The sequence below is a fragment of the Cetorhinus maximus genome, chromosome 13, assembly GCF_964194155.1.
Source record: "Cetorhinus maximus chromosome 13, sCetMax3.hap1.1, whole genome shotgun sequence".
Taxonomy (NCBI): Eukaryota; Metazoa; Chordata; class Chondrichthyes; order Lamniformes; family Cetorhinidae; genus Cetorhinus; species Cetorhinus maximus.
In genome coordinates, this window is record NC_135891.1 from 111,189,097 (window position 1) to 111,208,648 (window position 19,552).

General features: G+C 45.6%; 1 protein-coding gene and 1 long non-coding RNA gene across 3 annotated transcripts in view; one reads left to right on the forward strand and one right to left on the reverse strand.

The window, feature by feature from the left end:
* LOC144688957 (uncharacterized) overlaps positions 1-19,552 on the forward strand; it is a 161,939-nt gene that overhangs the window by 76,342 nt on the left and 66,045 nt on the right. Inside the window, exons 1-2 of one of the 2 annotated variants that reach the window (XR_013578518.1) lie at positions 5,370-5,501; positions 7,524-7,679. This is a non-coding gene — a long non-coding RNA (uncharacterized LOC144688957). Of the gene's footprint in view, positions 1-5,369; positions 5,502-7,523; positions 7,680-19,552 lie in introns of those variants that run through there. The other variant, XR_013578517.1, reaches the window with a different exon arrangement.
* LOC144688954 (calcium/calmodulin-dependent protein kinase type IV-like) overlaps positions 1-19,552 on the reverse strand; it is a 178,993-nt gene that overhangs the window by 60,103 nt on the left and 99,338 nt on the right. Inside the window, exons 4-5 of the mRNA XM_078556024.1 lie at positions 18,024-18,106; positions 8,294-8,366 (exon numbers count right to left, since the gene is read on the reverse strand). Of these exons, the coding sequence (XP_078412150.1) occupies positions 8,294-8,366; positions 18,024-18,106 (156 nt within the window). The remainder of the gene's footprint in view (positions 1-8,293; positions 8,367-18,023; positions 18,107-19,552) is intronic.

The window sequence follows — 19,552 nt, forward strand, 5'->3', positions numbered from 1 at the left end:
GGAATGTGCACGTTCACCTGGACATCGCCGAAAGAAAAGGGTTCAGGCTGGTAGATGACTGTGGGGAGGTGGAAGGTGATGCCAGGGGGGTTGACAGTGATGGGGGGAAAGGACATGAGTCACTGGGGGAGGAGAAAGGACAGGGGAGTTAAAGACAAATGTTACATGCACCACGCTTTTAAAACCAAAAGCGAAAGCAGACTCGTGTTGGGCGGGAACAGGTTTTTGCATGGGAGTGTGATCAGCGGGTGGGCGGAGATGCAGGTCAGCTCAGATGGACAACTGAAAGAGAACCCCAGCAGGCAGCATTGAAAATGCTCAGGACATTGGAATGAGTGTGACGGAGGAAGGATCCACGTATGTGGGAGAGTGCTTGCGCGAGGCTCCGAAAGGCCCTGCTACACACACACTTCTCCCCCCAGAATTATTCGTGGGCCAGCTGCTTGCAGCTGAACTGATAGTGGGGGGGGTTTTGGTTGGGGGGGGCAGGCGGGGAATGCAGTGGGAGGACTCGCGAAGCCTGTCAATGAAGCTAAAAGACACCATTACACATTATTCAGTGAAAGAGAATATATTTTCAGATCATAACGTGACAAATTGTGCTCACCCTTGCAACCAATTATGATCAGAACTTCTTAACTTTTCTAGGCCTAACATTTCTAGGTGCTGCCCTGACATCTGCACAAGGGGTGGAGACAGCCTGTGCAATGATTGGCCCTGTTGTCTCTGATGACTTTGGTGTGGGTCCTCTGAAGAGCTGAGGCCTTGGGGGGGCTCAGCTTGCTTTGGCTGTCCTCCTCTGGGCCAGCTGTTCCCTCTGTGGTGACAGAGGATGAGGTTAAGGGGGTCATAGGCAATGGGGACTTGGATGGAGAGGGCAGACTCTGAGATTCCTGAGTGGATAACCCAGGGGTGTCCAGCTGCCACTCCTCCCTTCAGGTGCCCAAGGGTCCCGGCCTGATTCCTTGAGGGGAAGGAGAACCTGGAAGGTTCCCTCTCGCGTTGCCACTGCAGGAACTCACCCATGGCTACCATGATGAAGTGCAGGTTTACGTGCATCTCTGCTTTCAGCTGGACCAGGGTCTTCATGGCATCTGCCATCCTTCCCATGGAGACCTCCATGCACGCACATGTGGGCACCACTTCATCAGAGAGCAGGCAGATGCACTCCAACTCATATGCCACTCTGTTGAGGGCTTCCAACAGTTCTGCTTGATGTTTTCTCGCCTTCTGCTGACTGTCCATGATGAGCTGGAAGGCCGAATCCAGAGGCTTGTCATCTAACTTGGACCACACGGGTGCCTCTTTCCCAGCAGTTCTCCGAGTGCCGGGGAACTCGGCTGAACCTGCCTCCTCCTGCTGTGGACACGTGTCCATGCAGTGACCACCAGATTGTCAACCCGAGCCTGGTCTAGATCAAGATCCCGCTGAGGTGTGTGATTCTGCGCTGGTGGAGGATGTGGGTAAGCGCTGTGATGGGTCTTCCAGGCTGATTATTTCCATCTCTTCAATGGAGGAGGCATCCTCTTGGCTGGAGGTGAGGACCTGGATGGAGTCGAGGGACTAGCTGGCTGAGGGTGTTGGTCGTTTGGCAGAGCTCCCTGTGAAGTAAAGTAGAGATGATTAGTGCATGGCAGCACAGTCAAAAGCAGGAGAGAAAGCACTCACATTTGGGTTGAAAGAGGGATGATCGTGTGCAGAATCCTCACGTAGGTGTTCGCAGCCGACCCCACCATTGCCGTAGGTACTGTCCAAGTCCTCACCAGTAAGTGCAATGGCACACTCCTCAAAATGAGTGAGGGGTCTAATGTGAGTCACTCCACCCCTGGTCTGGGACCTCTGCCTGCTGTTGTCAGCCAGCTTTACCTGCATGAAAACAGACGGAGAGACTGTGAGCAGGACACATGGCACTGCATGGAATGTTTGTGTGGTGAGCGGCACATGGATGGGATGAGGACGCGAGCTTGAAAGGATATGAGCCTGATGGAGATGTGAGGGCGTGTGTGAGTTAGTGGTGTTGTCCCTTGAGGTGTGAGATCCCTGTGGATATGTGACGGGTTTGTGAGTGAGAGAGTTGAGAGTGATGAGAAAAGTGTCTTACCCTGGCAGAACGAAGGAGACCATTCATCCCCTTTTGGCACTGGGTGGTTGTCCTCTTTTGCAGGGCACTGATGCTGCCACCGCCTCCCATGCTGGATTTGTCACCTTGCTTGCTAGCCTTCAGCCAGAGCGGGGTTAGAGGACATCACGATGGGCCTCCACAGCGTCCAAAAGGTGTTCCAAGGATGTGTCTGGGGCCTTCTTGCCTTTTCAGGGCCATTTTATCTGTGCAGCAGTCCTGGGCTGGAAGCACTAAAAGGTGGGTGTACAGCTGCACTTTAAATATGGCGCCGGCATGAGGAAGCGATGAGGTGACGGCATGGCAGGAGAATTGGAGGCCGCCCGCCAGCGAAATGGCGTGTTTCCTGGGAATGCATGATTAATGAGGCGGGATTGGGATGATATGGGCGTGAAAAGCTGTCATTGCAGCCGGCGGGTAAAACGTTCTTTTTTCTGCCCGCTACTGAACTGAGTGCAAATCTGGGACGATTCACCCGCTCAGAAATCCTGCCCCAGTGAAGATCGGTCCAAATTATGTTTTCAGCAGTTCCTGCTCTTATTTCAGGTTTCTAATACTTGCAGGGGTTTTTTTTTGTTTTTTGGTTTTTGATGGTCTATTTATAATGCGAAACTACATTCCCAGAATGTAGAAATAAGACACAGGGCTTCCTGGTTCAAAATCAAATTGTCCTTTTAAAATTCCTGCAATTCCTGAGTCCTGTTGGTCACCTTAACCCAAAGCCTGATTCTTACTGATGACTTGGACCCAAAGTCCTGACTCCTGTTGTCACCTGGACCCAAATTAAGTCCTTGCTCCATAGATATCTGACCTGAAGCTGAATATCATGGCTTCATGTATACAAATTGTTATCAGGCACAGGACACCTAAATAAAAACTCATTGAACCAAGAATCCAGAATTCAATTGCATTTTCATGGGTTTATGAAAACTAAGTCCCAGTGCCTACTGTTCCCCTGAGTTCTATGGAAATTCTTGTGAATAATTGTAGTAGCTGTAGCTTTAAGGAATGTAGTGACTGTAGCTTTAAGACATATTGTACTGTGTAGTATCACATGACATTGTGAATGAATCAGCCCGAAGCATGGGGGAAGCTTAGGGATTGTTTTTGTGTCTAGTTGTGGTTCTTGATGGAAGCATGTAACTGCTGCTGAATCCCTGTAAACAAAGTTCACTGTTTCTTATGAAAAACCTGTCTGGAAAATCAAGTCGATAACAATAATCAACTGAGAAGACAGCGGAAGTATGAATAATTAAGGTTCTGCTGTACTGTGAAGTTGAAAAGCACAACACCAACACGCTGCGTTGGCTGATTCTGTACTTCTGTAAATCTGTTCCAAATTTTGGTTAGGTTTTGAAACTGATGCTATTTCAAAATGGCACTGTTTCAGACATGCTAAGTTCCGTATATAACAATCATCATCTTCACTGCAGGAATTTAGCGTTTTGCTTTTGTAAACTGGCAAAAGTAATCTTTCTTTATTTTTTATCTCTCATTAGTAAAGATTTCCTCTTTGTCATTGTTGTCTAGTCGGTGCTGATTCATTTACTTCATCCTCTTATTATTTTCAATGTTGATGCTGTTCTGCGTAAAGGAGCTTTGCCCTTCACTTTGGCTTCTTACTTAAACAACTCACATTTGAGAATTTGTGGAAAATTGAAGGTAAAGTCAACATATTTCACTCACTGTCATCTCATATTTTCTACTTTTAAGTTACTTGTATTTTAATTCTTAAAAACTGATAACATACAATGTAAACAAGGGGCAAAAAACTAGGTACAGTCCCAGCCGTGCATTGCAGGCATGTTTGTACAACATGCTTCATCCACTTTACATGACAGCGGTATAAAGCATTGCGTCATTTCATATATTTTTAAAGATAACAATCATTTCAAGTTTTAAAAACAACAGAGGGAATCTTTGTCCTCTGTTTATTCACTTCCCACCACGAGTACATTTACAGTACCATTACTCAATGTCTAAATAATGACAGACACGCTGCAGCAGTGATCCAAACTGGAAATTGATTGTGGAGGGATTTTAAGATAATGTTGAGGGCTTTGAGGAATTTGAAGGCTTTGAAATCTCACTGTCAGCCCTTCCTCAGCAACCTGAGTTGGAGATTAAAGACCTGGATCTGTTTAAGAGGTTGTCAGACTGTCATGTTAATTTGAAATAGCAGTAGCATGGTGTCCCGCTTAGTAAATTAGCAAGAAGGGCTACAGCAGGGGCAGGAATTCTGGAGGCTATGGGGGAAGAGGGGCTTGGGAATAAATCACAGGTCCTTGCATTTTAAATAGGTGCACCCAGCTGCTTGAAAGGCCTGAAATAGTCAGTGTACTTAATGCATTTAAGCAATGCTTTTATAATTGTTGCCTATGGTGATGGCCCATGGCTAGTGCCATTTTCCCGATATGGTGGCCGTCTATGGTGTAAGTATAAATGGGAATGGTGTAAGTGGTGGGGACTGTAATCCAAAATATCTCAGTTTTGGAGAGAACAGTATATGCATCAACATGCAACATTTTCATTTAAATGGCCCAGAGGGCAATTTGTACTCAAAGTTTCATTTTCACTATAATTGTGCTGTAACTCCATGATGCCAGATCATGTCCGTAACTATAGATGAATCTGTTCTAATGAATTCACCAAAGAGTCACCGACATTCACACTGAGTTAGTCCACTCACAAAAGATAATTAAGTTTTTGTTTAGGCTCAGCCATACGGAGTGAAAAAGAAATAGGTTAGACACAGGTTTGTCTTTTGTTTGCCTCTTCGTTGCAGGTTACATTTTGTGAGTAGCAGAGATCCTCAAATTAAATCCATTAAAATTCATCAGGGAGTCTAGAATAGCTGGAAGAACAGTGCAATGTCACAGCAAGTTCATTACATAATTACAGAAAGAGATAGAGTGGGTGGGTGGATGAAGCCTTAATCCAGGCAGATTCTATTTAATTTCAAACTAATCAGGCTCCAGCATAAGGGATATGTAGTGTGTTACATAAGATATTAAAGCTGTATTTCAATGATAATGCTGCATTTGGTTTCTAAAGGGCCATTATGACCCTTTCTAGAACAAAATAATATTTTAAAAATAACCTGGTATTGTGGAGGGATTCAGTCTGCCAAAAACATACAAATGATAAAAGAACCAGTGAAGCAAAAGCCAGAGTAGTCCTTTATGTTTTAGGGCCAAAAAGCTGTTTAATTGCAAACAACCAGGAAGTACTGCAGCATAAGCACAATTGGATTCCTGCAATTACTGTTTCTGTTCTCCGCACATTAAAGCATTGGGCGAGTAGATTTGGAAAGGAAGCTGGATCTGCATCCAGACACACTGAGATGGATTTTAAGGCCCCCTGCCAGGTGTGTTTTTAGTGGGTGAGCATGTAAAATATGACGGGTTGCTAGCCCACAATAGCAACCTTGTTAAAAGATGTGAAGGATGGTAGGTATCGTCCTTTGGGAGGTGCCCTGAGCACACTCCAAGATGTTACCCCTCTTTGTTCCTCCCTGCCTAGCCTCCAAAACCCAGCTTGTTTAGCCTGTCAGCAGTGTGTTATTGCTGCAGGCTGGGCTTTGTTAAGTCCGTGGGCTGTTGTTCGACTTCTGTAACAGGGCGAGCAATTCACCCCTGAAATTCAGCCCACTGGGTCTCATAGGAAGAGATCCTACCACTTGTAAATAACTCTTTCATTTAAAGAAAGGAAAACCTGGCAGGCTTTTTCTCAGTGTGTGCTCAAATCTTTCTGATATTCACTGTGCCCAGCTAATTCAATGAATGAGCATGGCGCAATCTATAGAAAGTCTCCCATCGTACTTATTCTACTCACCTCTGCAGGGTGAAAGATTGAGAAAAATTGGATGACTGGATTCAAATGCAAGGATATCTGATCCCAAGTCTGATGTACAACTGGTTGAACTACCCAATCCCCTTCTAATGGCCAGAATTTTACGCTCCCCCACCAGTGGGTTTTTAGGTGGGGGGGTGGGGGATGTGAAATTGAAGGGACGGGAATCCCTTTGGGTTCCCAACCGTCCCGACCACACGGCGATTTTACACTGGGGTGGGCAAGGTCTCAGTTCTCAGTTGGAAAGCCCACCCTTGCTCTTACTGGGGCAATAGGGGGAGGTGGTGGCATGGTGGTATTGTCACTGGACTAGTATTCCAGAGACTCAGGTAATGCTTTGGGGACCCGGGTTTGAATTCCACCACAGCAGATGGTGAAATTTGAATTCAATAAATATCTGGAATTAGAAGTCTGATGATGACCACGAAACCATTGCCGATTGTCGTAAATCATCTGGTCCACTAATGTCCTTTAGGGAAGGAACTGTGCAGTCCTTACCTGGTCTGGCCCAGACCCACAGCAATGTGGTTGACTCTTAAATGCTCTCTGAACACGGGCAATTACGGATGGGCAATGAATGCTAGCATAGCCAGCAATACCCACACCCCATCAACCATTGGCTAGTTAAGGGCCATTTTCCACCCAGCTTCAATTTTTAGGCAGTTGGGAGGATTGAGCTGGTGGTGGGGGAAGGCCGAAAATCTACAGGGTTATATCTCAGGCGGGAAGGTTGGGGGTGGGGAGGTGCCTCCATCAGAAGCCCACTTCTGAAGTCAGGCCTTAAGGTCCGGTGGCTTCCGGACCTCCCTTCTCAGCCCCGGCCTCTCCCCTGAGATCCCAATTGCCTCCTTTGCGCCCCCCTTTCCCCCCAGGTCTTCCTTACCCTCCCCACCCTGGGACCCCTTGAACTTTCCTGGCCCTTCCGACGTCCTCCTGAATTTCCTCTTCTGTGCACTGCAGCGCTGTTGCTGCAGGGCCTAAAGAGCTGCTGGTCAATCAGATTGGCTGGCAGCTCTCTAAAGCAGGACTTCCTGCTGAGTGAGGGGCAGAAGTCCCACCTGCAGCCACTTAATGCTCATTAGTGCGTGATATGGCTGTGGGGCACTCAGAGTTAGGGAGGGGATGTGTTCCCACTGACTCTTTGGATGGCGGGAAGTGAGAACCCGCCACCTGAAAAATTCAGGCCAATGAAACAGAAGGACAGAGAAAAAGGGTAAATCAATACTTGAAAACCAGTTTTGTGATAGCCAGAACATATTTGCTATCATGTGAATTAGCCAGAACTTCTAATGCCAAAGTTCTCACGATATAAGAGCAATAAAGCACAAGGTGTACTTACTGCGGCCAGAGTTGGGTCGTCACACAATACCTGAGGCCCATTTGTTGCAAAAAATACTTATTGTGTAAGTGTAGCTTCAATTATCTATCATAATGGAGGGGTCCTCCAGGGTGGATGATGGATTACTGAGAGTTGTTAGAACCCCCATTAAGCAAATTGCATGAATTCCTCAATTTTAATTTAAATTGGAAGTTTTTTTCTGTATTTTAATAGATTCTAGCAAGCTGGACTCATGATGGCTTCTCAGTTAAAGCCCTGATTCCTGAGAAAATTCAACAGTCCTAATGTCCATGAAAATTCAATCAAGAGTGTAAATAATGGGGAGCAGATAATTGAGTTCCACTGTATCCCTCAAAGTATTTGAACCAGGTAAGAGTTTTATTTTTAAAGGTAATGACAGGAAAACAAAGATTTGGTACAAGCTCTGACCCCTGGAAATGTAACTCACAATTGTGCATTCACATTTTGACTTAAGGAATCAATTGTATGTGTTAAGGTTGTAACGATATTCCTGACTGATATCATAGAACTCTACAGTACAGAAAGAGGTCATTTGGCCCATTGTACCTGTGCCAGTCACACTATTGTGTGTGGTGTATGACTTCACTGTGATTTAACTATCATTATGTTCTGGGGATTGTTTTTTCTCTCTTTTTAGCCTTGTTTCTTTATTAGTAAATTAAGAAAAGATCCTGATATATATAAACAGAATTAAATGCAGAACAGCAATCGTCAGCAGGTATTGTGTGTCACTTAAAATGCTAAGTTTACTACCTTAACTTAATTCAACTAAAAAGGAATAAACGTCAATCCTACTGTAGAAGAATGGAATTCTGTTTCAGAACGAGGAGGCTGATTTTCACTTCCGAGGACAAAACGTTACAGATTAAATTATTTCATCCGCACATAAAAATTAGTAAGTGGGAGGGAAGAGGTGGGAGGAAGAACTGGACTGAGAATGAAAAATGGTTAACATGACTCACCGCAACAGCTTCCAGAATCTGTTTAACAGCATGAGCTGCATCCCTCTCACTGTAATATCCTTTCTCTACAATCCTGTATATGAAAGAGATAATGTTACAAAATAATACCCACTTAGCAAGGTCTTTGAATTTTTTTGCAACTCATTGGCCAATAAGATGCTCTTACTGAAAAATTAGGTTGCACATTGGGTTCGGCACAGGTCTTTTCACTTCTGGAATCTAGGTCCAGGTCTTGTCGAGGTGAAAGTCTTGGTTGACTGGCTGTAAGGTTTCTACCTGAAATGAGTTTGAGCAATCTCCCCAGCATAAGATGATCCCTAATTTGGCAATCTCAATTAAAGAGGCCAAGGGTCAGATTGTGTGGAAAATGGGAAGAAAATACAGTAGGAAGGTATTCTTCAGAGGGTAAGGATGAAGCTGAGGCACATTGTTGAGGCAAAGTAGAGAGAACTTCACTCTGCAACAAGCAGTGCTGTATTTGACTGAGAAGTGCTTGATACTGGGCAAAATTTAACGGCCCCGTTTCGGCGGGGATGGGGCTGTAAAATGTGGCGAGCCATTTTAAACCCCATTGACTTCAGCGGGAACATAAAATCCCGCTGTCATAAAATTCTGCCCACTGATACAGGTGGCTGTTATGGATAAATTTCAATTTCTTAGTGCTAACATTTCACACCTTGATAAACGAATTAATGGGGCTAAAATCATGCTCTTTCTGTAAGGTACTGGTTTATTTTGGAGCTTCCTTGTTCAGTCCTTACATCTTTGCTCACACTACACAGCGGTTATGTTGATGTAGTTATAGAATAATTCTGAAGGCTTCAGTGGAGAAACTAAAAGATCAAAGAAGACCACTGAAAACATTAAAGTTAACAGTTAACAACCATATAAAGATTTAGGCCTTGTGATTATGCTGTATGAATATTAGTTTTAATGTTTGAGTTATTTTAACAAAGCCATTAGCCCATTTTGTTTTAGATAGGTTAGTGTGTCTTCTTACATGAGTATTCAGAGTGTAATTTTAAGCTTTAGGATCCAGAAAACTATTTGAAGCCGATTTTGACAGCCTTTCCCCAACGCAAACATGGCTTGGAAAAGGCATCAGGTTTACCATGCTGCTCTGGCCGCTGCCAGCTTTGGTCGGGTCGTGAGGTGGCCAAAGCACTCACCTCTTTAAGGTGGGAAGCCAATTTTATCATGCAAATGAGCTACTTAGTCTCCAAGCCTGTCCAGATTCTCTGGTCCTATAGCCCCCATATGCCTTGCAAAGTCTGCTCAATAAATCAAATAATGTATGCTCAAATGTGTTAAGTTCTTTCATGTTATGTGATCCACTACCTGTCCCGCTCGTTACATGTCAAATTTGCTAAACAACTATTAGTAGGGTTGAGGAAGAATGATTTAGCCGTTATGCTGCACCTTCATTTTCTAATAATGAGAGTATAATGTATTGCTATTTGAATTGTTTTTTCAAAATATATACTTAATTCATAAAATATCTAAAAGAACATTCCAAAACATTTCAAAATGATTATTACAGAAAGCATGATAACATTGAACTTTTCTCCATAGGGCATATTGGACTCTGAGGTGCCTCAATACAGTTGCGATACATGTGACATTTACTATATACATTCAATGTCTGGACTACAGCCCAGGAGTTCTACACAGTTTCCAGCCCCTCAGTTCACTGTGGTTGAAAAGTCTTAGATGGTGGCTTTTCCACATTGAGCCTTTGCGGCGGCTGCCCCAAGTTTTACTGCACCCCTTAGCACGCAGACCTGGACCTTGGAATGTGCCAGTCTGCAACGCTCAGTTGTGGACAACTCTTTGCGCTGGAAGACTACCAAGTTTTGGGCAGACTACAGAGTGTCTTTAACCGAGCTGATGACGTGCCAGCAGCAGTTGATATTTGTCTCGGTGTGTGTCCCTGGGAACAGCCCATAGAACATAGAGTCCTATGTCCACGAGCTGTTGAGACGAATCTTGACAAAAACCACTGCATTTCTTTCCAGATCTACTTTACAAAGGCACATTCCAGAAGGAGAAGGAGGTGCAGCTGCTTTAAGGCAGTGTGTGCTGGCACAGAGAGTTCCCGTGTGCATGAGGGATCTGACAGGGAGTGCCCTTCTCACCACCAGCCAAGTTATATCTTAGTGCTTGCTTGAGAGTTCTGGTGATGAGCATTCTGCCAAATGACTTTGACAGTCTGCTCAGGAAGCCATCTGACAGGATCCACCAGCTCCTTTCCCTGCAGGACCTCGAGGACTTTACATGCAGACCATTTCCTGATGACTTGTGGTCAAAGGTGTTTTTCTGCACAGCCTTTTCCACGACGGACAGGTGATATGGCAGGGCCCAATTACTTGGAGCATTCTGGAGCAATGTGGCTAGACCCATCCTTTGCGACACCAGGGACAGGTAGAACCTCAGCGCATAGTGACACTTGGTGTTTGTATACCAAATGTCTAAGCACAGCTTGATGCAGCTGCACATAAAGTTAGCCATCAGGATGAGGGTGACATTGGGTACGTTTTTCCCCCCTCTATCCAGAGCTATCCATATGGTAACCCTACGGAGATGATCTGTTTTTGACCTCTAAATAAAGTAGAAAATGGCTCAGGTGACCGCTGCAGCACAGAATCGGGGTATGGGCCACACCTGCGCCATGTACAGCAACGCCGAAAGCACTTTACACTTGATGTCCATGTTCTTATCGGAGAGGGAGCATCGCTCCCACATGTCCAGTTTCTGCCTTACCTTGGCTATATGCTCCTCCTAGACTTTGGTGCATTCTCTGGCCTCTCTGAACCATAAATAACCCCAGCACCTTGAGGTAGTCTGGTCTGATGGTGAAAGTGACAAAGGTTTGGTCATCCCAGTTCCCAAAGAACATGGCCTCGCTCTTGCCGCGATTTACCTTGGCTCCCAAGGCCAGTTCAAACTGGTCACAGATGCTCGTCATTCTGCACATGGCAGCAGATCTGAACAGAAGGCAGTGATGTCATCCAAGTATAGGGAGGCTTTGACCTGTATGCTTCTGCTGCGTGGGATCATCACCCCTCTCATGCTCAAATCCTTCCTGATGGACTCAGCAAAAGGTTCAATGCAGTACACGAGCAGGGCAGAGGAAAGACAGCAGCCCTGCACGGTCGTGCACAGAATTGTGTTTAGGCTCTGGTCAGTCATCTAAATCATTTGGTCCTCGGGATTTGATCCATGGTACTGGGATGCAGAGGGCACAGTCATATTCATGGAAGGCATTTGGATCCAGTACGGTGGTAATTCTTATGTCATGGAGGGTGTATTGGGTGGCCTCATGGTCGGTGGGGGGGGGATGTTCTCTAAAAGTAAGGAGGCAGGTAGCCTCCGATAAGGGGAGGGGTCAGATTAACGAGAGGCATGGGGATATCACCATTGAAGGGAACGGGGGAAAACAGGAATATCTACATAAATTATAATGGGGTCAATGGGGGGAGGCTGGACGGTCACAGCAGGGAGTGGAATTAGGAGGGGATGTCTGGAGGAGGATGGGAGGAACTTGGTGAGTGACAGGGGGAGGTTGCATAGTGATGGATGCACTCACGAATGTCAGCAGAACCATCTTCATCTTTATTCAGCAATGATACAGTTGGGAAAACAAGCCTGAAAAAGAATGATATGGGGCGGGTCTTAAGGGATGTGGGAGAAGTTCAGGACTCCTCTTTTAGGCCAGGCGAAGGGGCACCCTATTAATTACTTGCTCAAGCCATGGAGAATGAGGCTCAGCTGAGTTCTATTCTCGAGGGTCAAATACCCATTGAAGGAGCATTGTTCCATGACTAACAGGGCACATTCATAGAAGAATCCATTAAGATTTGGGGCTACATTTGAGTAGGTGTGATTGGCCGTCTGTTCCTGACAGAAGCATGTAAAAAGGGAAGGAGGTTAAATGGTTCAAGGGGCATGGCTGCTGGACAACACTCCAAGACTCACTCATCTCAGTTAAATGGTCATGTATGACAAGGCACAATGGTTAAAGTCTTTACATTATGACAAGTCTATGTTCTTTGCATAAAGTGTCTGGGCTCGTGGATGCGAGCTGACAATTACCTGAAGGAGGGTTCTCACATGTGGCTGGAATCGCCCTGATCAAGGCCCTCTTTGTGCACGCGCAGTCATGTCTGAAGGGGTGGATCAGCCAAATGTGGTCCTCCGAGATGTGATTCACCTGCAAAGGCTGGCCTGGGGATACCATGTCTAGATGGAGGCCAGGCCAAGGGCTTTGCACTGGCCTCCTGGCTTAGAGACGGAGGGAAACCAGTCAAGGAAAAGTTTAAATAAGTTCTCAAATGTATTTGCTGATATATACAAAAAGGCATGGATAATGCAGGCTGCAGGCAACCCTGCCTTGTTTATAGCTCTAATATGAACGAGGAGAAGAAGGGCCCATCACTGATTGGCACAGGCCCAGGATATGCAGCAGCATGTGCTGCAAGAGGGAGATGGGATCCAAGAAATCCAAGATGCTCCTGAAGAGGGTCAAATTCAACAAAGACCAGTGGCCCAACCACAGATATATTGAAGACGCTGCTCATAAATGGAGATGAGCGAAAGACATTTCCACAGTCTCCTTCGATTGTCCAAGGACGTTTGCTACCTTCTCCGTGAAGAACTGATGCCATAAGGAATGGAGGACATTGTACACTAATGGCTTTGAAGTTGATTGCCGCACTGAACTTTTTTGCCCAGCGGGTCCTTTCTGGGCTCCACTAGGGACCTATGCATCATCTCCCAATTTGCAACACACAAATGCATAAGGGTGATGACAGATTCTCTTTTCACTACATTAAAAACAGCAAATGGTGTAAAAACTCAGCAGGTCTGGCAGCATCTGTGGAGAGAGAAACAGGGTTAATGTTTTGAGTCTAATATGAATCTTCTTCGCTGGAGCTTACCAGTATGACCAGTTGTGCATGGATGCTGAAAGCCAGGCTTCCAGAGCTATGGGATTTGCAGCAATTTCTGGGTTCCCACAAGTGCAGGGTGCCATTGACTGCACACATGTGGCCTTGAGAACTCCCTGCGGCAGCCTGTGAGATTCATCAATCGAAAAGGATTTCACCCTCTGAATGCTCTGAATGTATGTCATGGCCCTTGAATCTTGATGCACTCGGCGGTGCCACAAATCTTTCAGGGACCTCAACGTCTACAGGACAAGGGATATCCCCAGAAGACGTGGTTCATGTCGTCCGTTTGCTGATCACATAGTGCTGCTGAAGAGAGATACAATACTGCACATTCCACCACCTGGTCCTTGTTGGAGCAGACGACAGATCTCCTGAAGCTGCCTTTCTAATGTTTGGACTGCTCAAGTAGGGCTTTCCAATACTCACCACAGAGGGTGTCCCAGATCATCGTTGTGCAACTTTGTGCTGTAAAGGGGGAATGTGTTGCCTGAGGGAGAAATGGATGAGCTGGAAGTCTCTTCCGATAAGGAGGACATTGAAGGGGATGGATTGATGAGGGCCAGGATGTAGACGAGCCACATGAAGAGGCCATCGCATGGGTATGATGTGGCAGACGTGCCCGTGACAATCTGATAGCTACAAGATTCCAGGGGGAGTAAAATGCAGGCACATTCTCACAATTGTTAGTTTCTCTCACCTTTGCTGCCTGGAAGGCACCAGCACCATGTTTGTCAGGGAGGAACTCTCTCGAAAATTCAATGCTTTCTTAATGATTATGGAAATATAAGTACTCACTGTCTGCCCTCATCATGGGTAGATCCTTGGAAGGGTTTAAACCACGGTTAACTGAGTAGCCTTGGCAACATCTGGCTGCTGTAGACCCTGAACAGCACTCCCTTCTTGCACCTCCTTAGGCAACTTCACATAATATAGTACTTTCACCTATGCCCTCGCCAAGACAGTGTGCATGGCAGCTTATAAGCAGCTGGAACTCCAAATTACCCAGGGATGCACTCATGTCAGTTTGACACTTGCTCAATAAGGCAGGTCATGTGTGATATGTGTATCACTCTTTCAGCCATAACCAGATGGATGGCTCAACAAGGGGCAGCAGCATGAGAGCACCATATATCCCATCTTCAGCTCTCCTCGATGCAGAATGATGAGGGATCATCTTGCTAATGCCAGCAGATCGCCATTTGGACATCATGAAACAATGAGCATTAACATCTTGATCATGCAGTTAAGTCTCGAGGTTTGTTTGCATTGTCCTCACTGAGAGTACCTCACCAGGACTATGGTTTGCTGAGGTACAAACAACTGGGTCCCTGCAGTCGTTGGAAGCCTTAAAAGTCTCTGTCCTAGATGACAAAAAAAAAGGTGATCTTTGCATTAGGGTGATAGCTTGAGCAGTCATTTTAACACACCAGCTAATGAAAAATTGTTTCCTGCATGTACCCAGCAGAGGCCTTAGAGAGTTGACATTGAAGACATCACAGTCCTTGAGGTGGTACAGCACACAAGGCCATTCCTGTCTCTTTTCCCTAAGCAACTGAGAGTCCTGTCATGCAATGATTTCCTGTCTGAGTAGAACGCTGTGCCTTTACCCAAGGACTACAGAAACCCTTGATAAAGAGCCGTACAGGTCCAAATAAACATCATGTGAGCTCAGGAAATGGCTTTATCAAGATAAACACACACCTCTTAAGTCATAAACTCTAATAACGCCTCTTGCAGTCAAGTCGAAGGTGCCCGTTATATCTTTACTTGCTTACTTCAGTGTCATGCTCAATGAGAATGACAGATCACCAAGGAAAGACATTCAGCATTAAACACAGACACTATCTTCCTCCAGACATGCATGGAAGCCTATGGGCTTCGAATGATAACTTTACCGTGCTCAAAAATATTTTCTCAAACCTGAAAAATCATTTTAAATGACATTTTGGACAGATGAATCTGATTTAAGTCGCCACAACTACTCATACCATTCCCAAACAACTGACACCACTGCAACAGCAGCAGTAAAATCAATAATCTTGATGAGGATGTCCCCTGAGGCCAAAACATGGTTACCTGTGATAATTAGTTGACAGGTGTATTGGCCAGGCAGCACTGTCAGAAATAATGTGCCTGATGTTGCTGATGTGGAACTATAGGTTACTCACTCTAGTGAAAATGTGCGAGAACTGAAGCAATTGAAGCTCCTGATGGGACTACATTGGGGGACAACATTCTGGACCCTTAAATAACTGCAATTTTGAAGAAAATTGAATAAAAATGGAAGCCATGAGATTTAGAGATGGATAGATTCAACCTATATTTACAACAGTGACAACTATGTACAATGAGTAAACACCTGCGCCACCAATGCGCATTTAATACTTTTTAATTTTTCTAACCCTACTGCTACGTCTAGGTGTAGTCCTGACATCCGCAGTTGAAGTGGAGGCAGCCTGCAGTTGATTGCCATGCCCTCTTGTCTGAGATGACTTTGACAGGCCGTCTTTGGTGGTCCGAGGCCTTGAGGGCCCCGGCTTGCTAAGGGTATCCTGCTCAGGTACAGGTGTACCCTCCTCGGACTGACCTACTGGAGTTGATGGAGTCACTGGCAGAGGGGTGTTGGAGTGGCAGAGCACCCTTGGAGTGACCTGGGTGGATGCCCTCGGGGTGCCTGGCTGACACTTCTCCTCCCTGATGGTCCCTTGCTGACTCCTTGAGGAGAAGGGGCACCTGGCTGGAGGTCGAGGTGCCCCGTCCCCCTCTCGCCTACCCACTGCTGAAACGCACCCATTGCTAGAGCGATGGTGTGCAAGTCTGGGAGAAACTGCTGGATGTGGGTCTCCAAAACAGCTGCCATCCTTCCTACAGAGACTTCGAATCACTCGCATGCCGGAGCAATGACAGCAGACAGAACATGGATGGACTTCTCCGGCCTTTGGTGCAATCTGCGGATGGCCTTTGACAACTCTGCCTGATGTTTCCCTGCCTGTCTCTGCTCTAAGTTGTCTCAGTGCCAAGTCCAGAGGCTTGTCATCTGACTCAGACTCAGAGGGGCCTGGTCTCCAGCAGTCCTCTGAGTGTCAGAGACCTCGGCTGTCACTGCCTCTGCCTGTTGTGGATCCATGTTTGTGATGTGCCTATCAGATTATGCAGCTGAGCCTGCTCTAGAACCAGGACCCACCAAGATGTGTATATCTGCGCTGGTGGAGGGTGCAGGTGAAGGCCGTGATGGTGCTTTCTCTGACGATACTAAGACTTCCTCCTCATGGGTGGCCTGGGGATTAGGGCTGTGTCACCTAGGGGATGATGTCCTCTCCCTTTTATAGCTGGTCCCTGGAACAGAGGTTTAGTGATTGACTAAGTAGGCTCATACATTAAAGATCACTCATAGTTAATGCACGAATATTGGAGATGGATACTGGATGCATCCTCATTGGGTTGTTGGGGGAGGCCGATCTTGCCTTCTGCGCAGGCACTGTTTCTCTCCTCTCCTGCCAGCCCTGCAGCCTGTTCCCCGAAGATACTGAGGGGACAGATTTCCGGGGTGTCACCTGTCTTTGCATGCTCTCTTTGATTATGAGATACCTTGTCCTGCAGGAAGACTGAAAGATTGATTGTGAGGCCAGTAGGTGAATGAGCAGATCAGAAGCCTGCATGCTGATTGTAGCTGCTGATCCCTCCCCAGTGAGTAATTAAGAAGCTGTTTTGTCAGGCACTAATATGAGAAGGAGAGCTTAGGGTGGCTGACACACGTTTGGTATTGATGTCCCATCTGCTGGTCATGTGTGACATCCCTGTGTACTCTAACCCTTGGACTGCCTGATGCCCTTATGAGAGTGTGACTGTGCAGTGAGTAGATGTTTCAGTTACCCTGGCGGAGTGCAGTGGATCATTCATTTTCCTTCTTCACTGCAGGCAGGTCCTTTTTTTTGGCCCATGGGCACTAACCACCTCCTCCCAGGCTGACGTGGTCAGGTGGGATGGCCTCCTGCTCCCATCCCTTGGAAAGAGCACCTCCTGCCTTTCCTGGATGGTGTGGAGGAGTGTCTCCAGGGAGTTGTTGGTGAACCGTGGTGCTAAAGGTTTCTTTCTTCTCTTGGACATCCTGATTGATGCAGAATCTGGAGCTCTTGGCCTGCAGTGAGTGAAAGGCTGTCCGGGTGCCGTTTAAATATGGTGCCAGGACCTTTGATCCCATAAGGTAATGGCGGGGTGGGCATCTTCCTGCCCAACCCGCCACAAGATTCTCCGAGCTCCTTGCTGATGCATAATTGATGAGCTGAAAAGCAGAATATCGCGCATGTTCAGCCCTCCTGCTGCCCCGAGGGAATCATTCCGACTTTTCTGCCTGCCATAGAAATTAGTGTTCAAAACAGAAGATTCCACCCTTTGTATATTTAGGAGGCAAAAAAAAAATTGAATATATGGGAGCTACCAGGTCTTGGCCTGAAAATCAAGCTTTTCACACATTTCATTGACTTACCATCCACAAACTGTATGCACCCCACAGATGGAATGACCAGGCTTTCAAAATTTGTATCAATTAAGAATGAGAGTCTGAAGAAAAATGAACAACTCTTTTTTCTTGAACTGAGAAAAATATGGCCCATACACAGTTATCCTCTCAGACTAAGCTCCCTTTTCCAGAATGATTTTATTTTTCATTGCATTTTACTTATGATAAAATCTAAAATCAATTTTCCTTTAAGAAGACAGCTTTTCAAGGAAGTGACAGATTATACAAGAAAACAACCCTCCCGTTGTCAATCAGTACGCACCTGTCAAAAAGCTCCCCACCAGTCACCAATTCCAGAATCAGGATGATCTCTGTGGGAGTCTCAAATATTTCCTTTAGTTTAATCTACAAGACACAAGAGGATAAATGATCACCACCTTTGTTCTTTGAATCACAACCTCTTCATCACTGACCAAATCCTGTTCTTTCTCCCAACCACAGTGATATAATTAATTGATATATTTAAAGGCACTTTTAACATTTAAACTGGGGTGTTAGGAGAGTGGTGGAGGCCTTAATGAACATTTGCAAATTAAAGATTAAAAATGAGATGTGTGCTGAACCTGCCCACTCGGTTATGCGTTGACACATGAATATTTTAATTTGTTTTTGAATTGGTTTCAGAGGTACTTGCACAGTTGTAGCAGGTTAAATTCCACCTAACTATAAAACTATAATCTGTTGCTTGGTAGTACAGAACTTGAATATTGCTGAAAAGAGAGAGATGTTATCGAAGCTTTTCGTTCTGCACGCATCACGACAAACACAAGAATGCCAAATTTCAAACGACCACAGCAATTTATGCTACAAGAGAAAAAGGGTGCTGATTGGTTGGCAAGTCAACTCTGATTGGCTGAGGCATTGCCATGTAGAAAGCAATGGGGAACTATTGCTCCCCAAACTTCGAGTAATTCAAAGAAGGTACAAAGCTTGAATAGGAACATAGGAGTAGAAGAAGGCCATTCGCCCTCGAATCTGCTCTGCCGTTTAACTAGATATGGCTGGTCTTCTACCTCAATGCCACCCTCCAGTTCTATCCACGTATCCCTTAATGTCATTGGTATCTAGAAATCTATTGACCTCTGCTTTGAATATATTCCTGTTATTTGCAGAGAACAGGTCCCTGCATATGAATGTTTGTGGCTTTTAGCAAGCATATTAGAACCATGTTGTGAGTTCGACTATCTTAAATTACTACTAAGCAGTGGCGATACGAGTAATATTTTCCACTAATAGGATTCTGCCACCAGTCCAAAAAGACATTCTGCCAACTACACAATTGAGAAATGTGTAGGAATTCCAGTGCTGGTGCAATGTCAGGTACGTGGACCGTATATCCCAATGACTGACTGGTTGAATCAAACAACATATTCCTCCAGCAGTACGTAATAGGCAGAGTACAGTCCGTACTCAACCAGCCCATGTTTGCTAAACCCAAACAAACGCCTATTGTGAGAAGTGATTCTGCGATTGGGTCACACTTGCTGAACAATCCTGAGTGCAATAATAGCTGCACTAACAGCTAATTCAGGCAGGTCAAACCCCATCATCTCCATTAAAAAACACTCACAGTTTGGGGCCCCCACTAGACAATGACAGCAGTTCCCGAAGCCCGCAGGGAAAATCCTGCTCTCTGTTAAATACATTTGGCAAATGTACCAAAGTGGTAATATTAGTAAGCTGCGCTGTTGTGATTCCATTTAGATAACATCAATCTTATCCCTGAAAGTTAAATATTAAGTTAATTTTCAACACTTAGGGGCAGAAATTGCTGTGCCTTTTGCGCTTTTC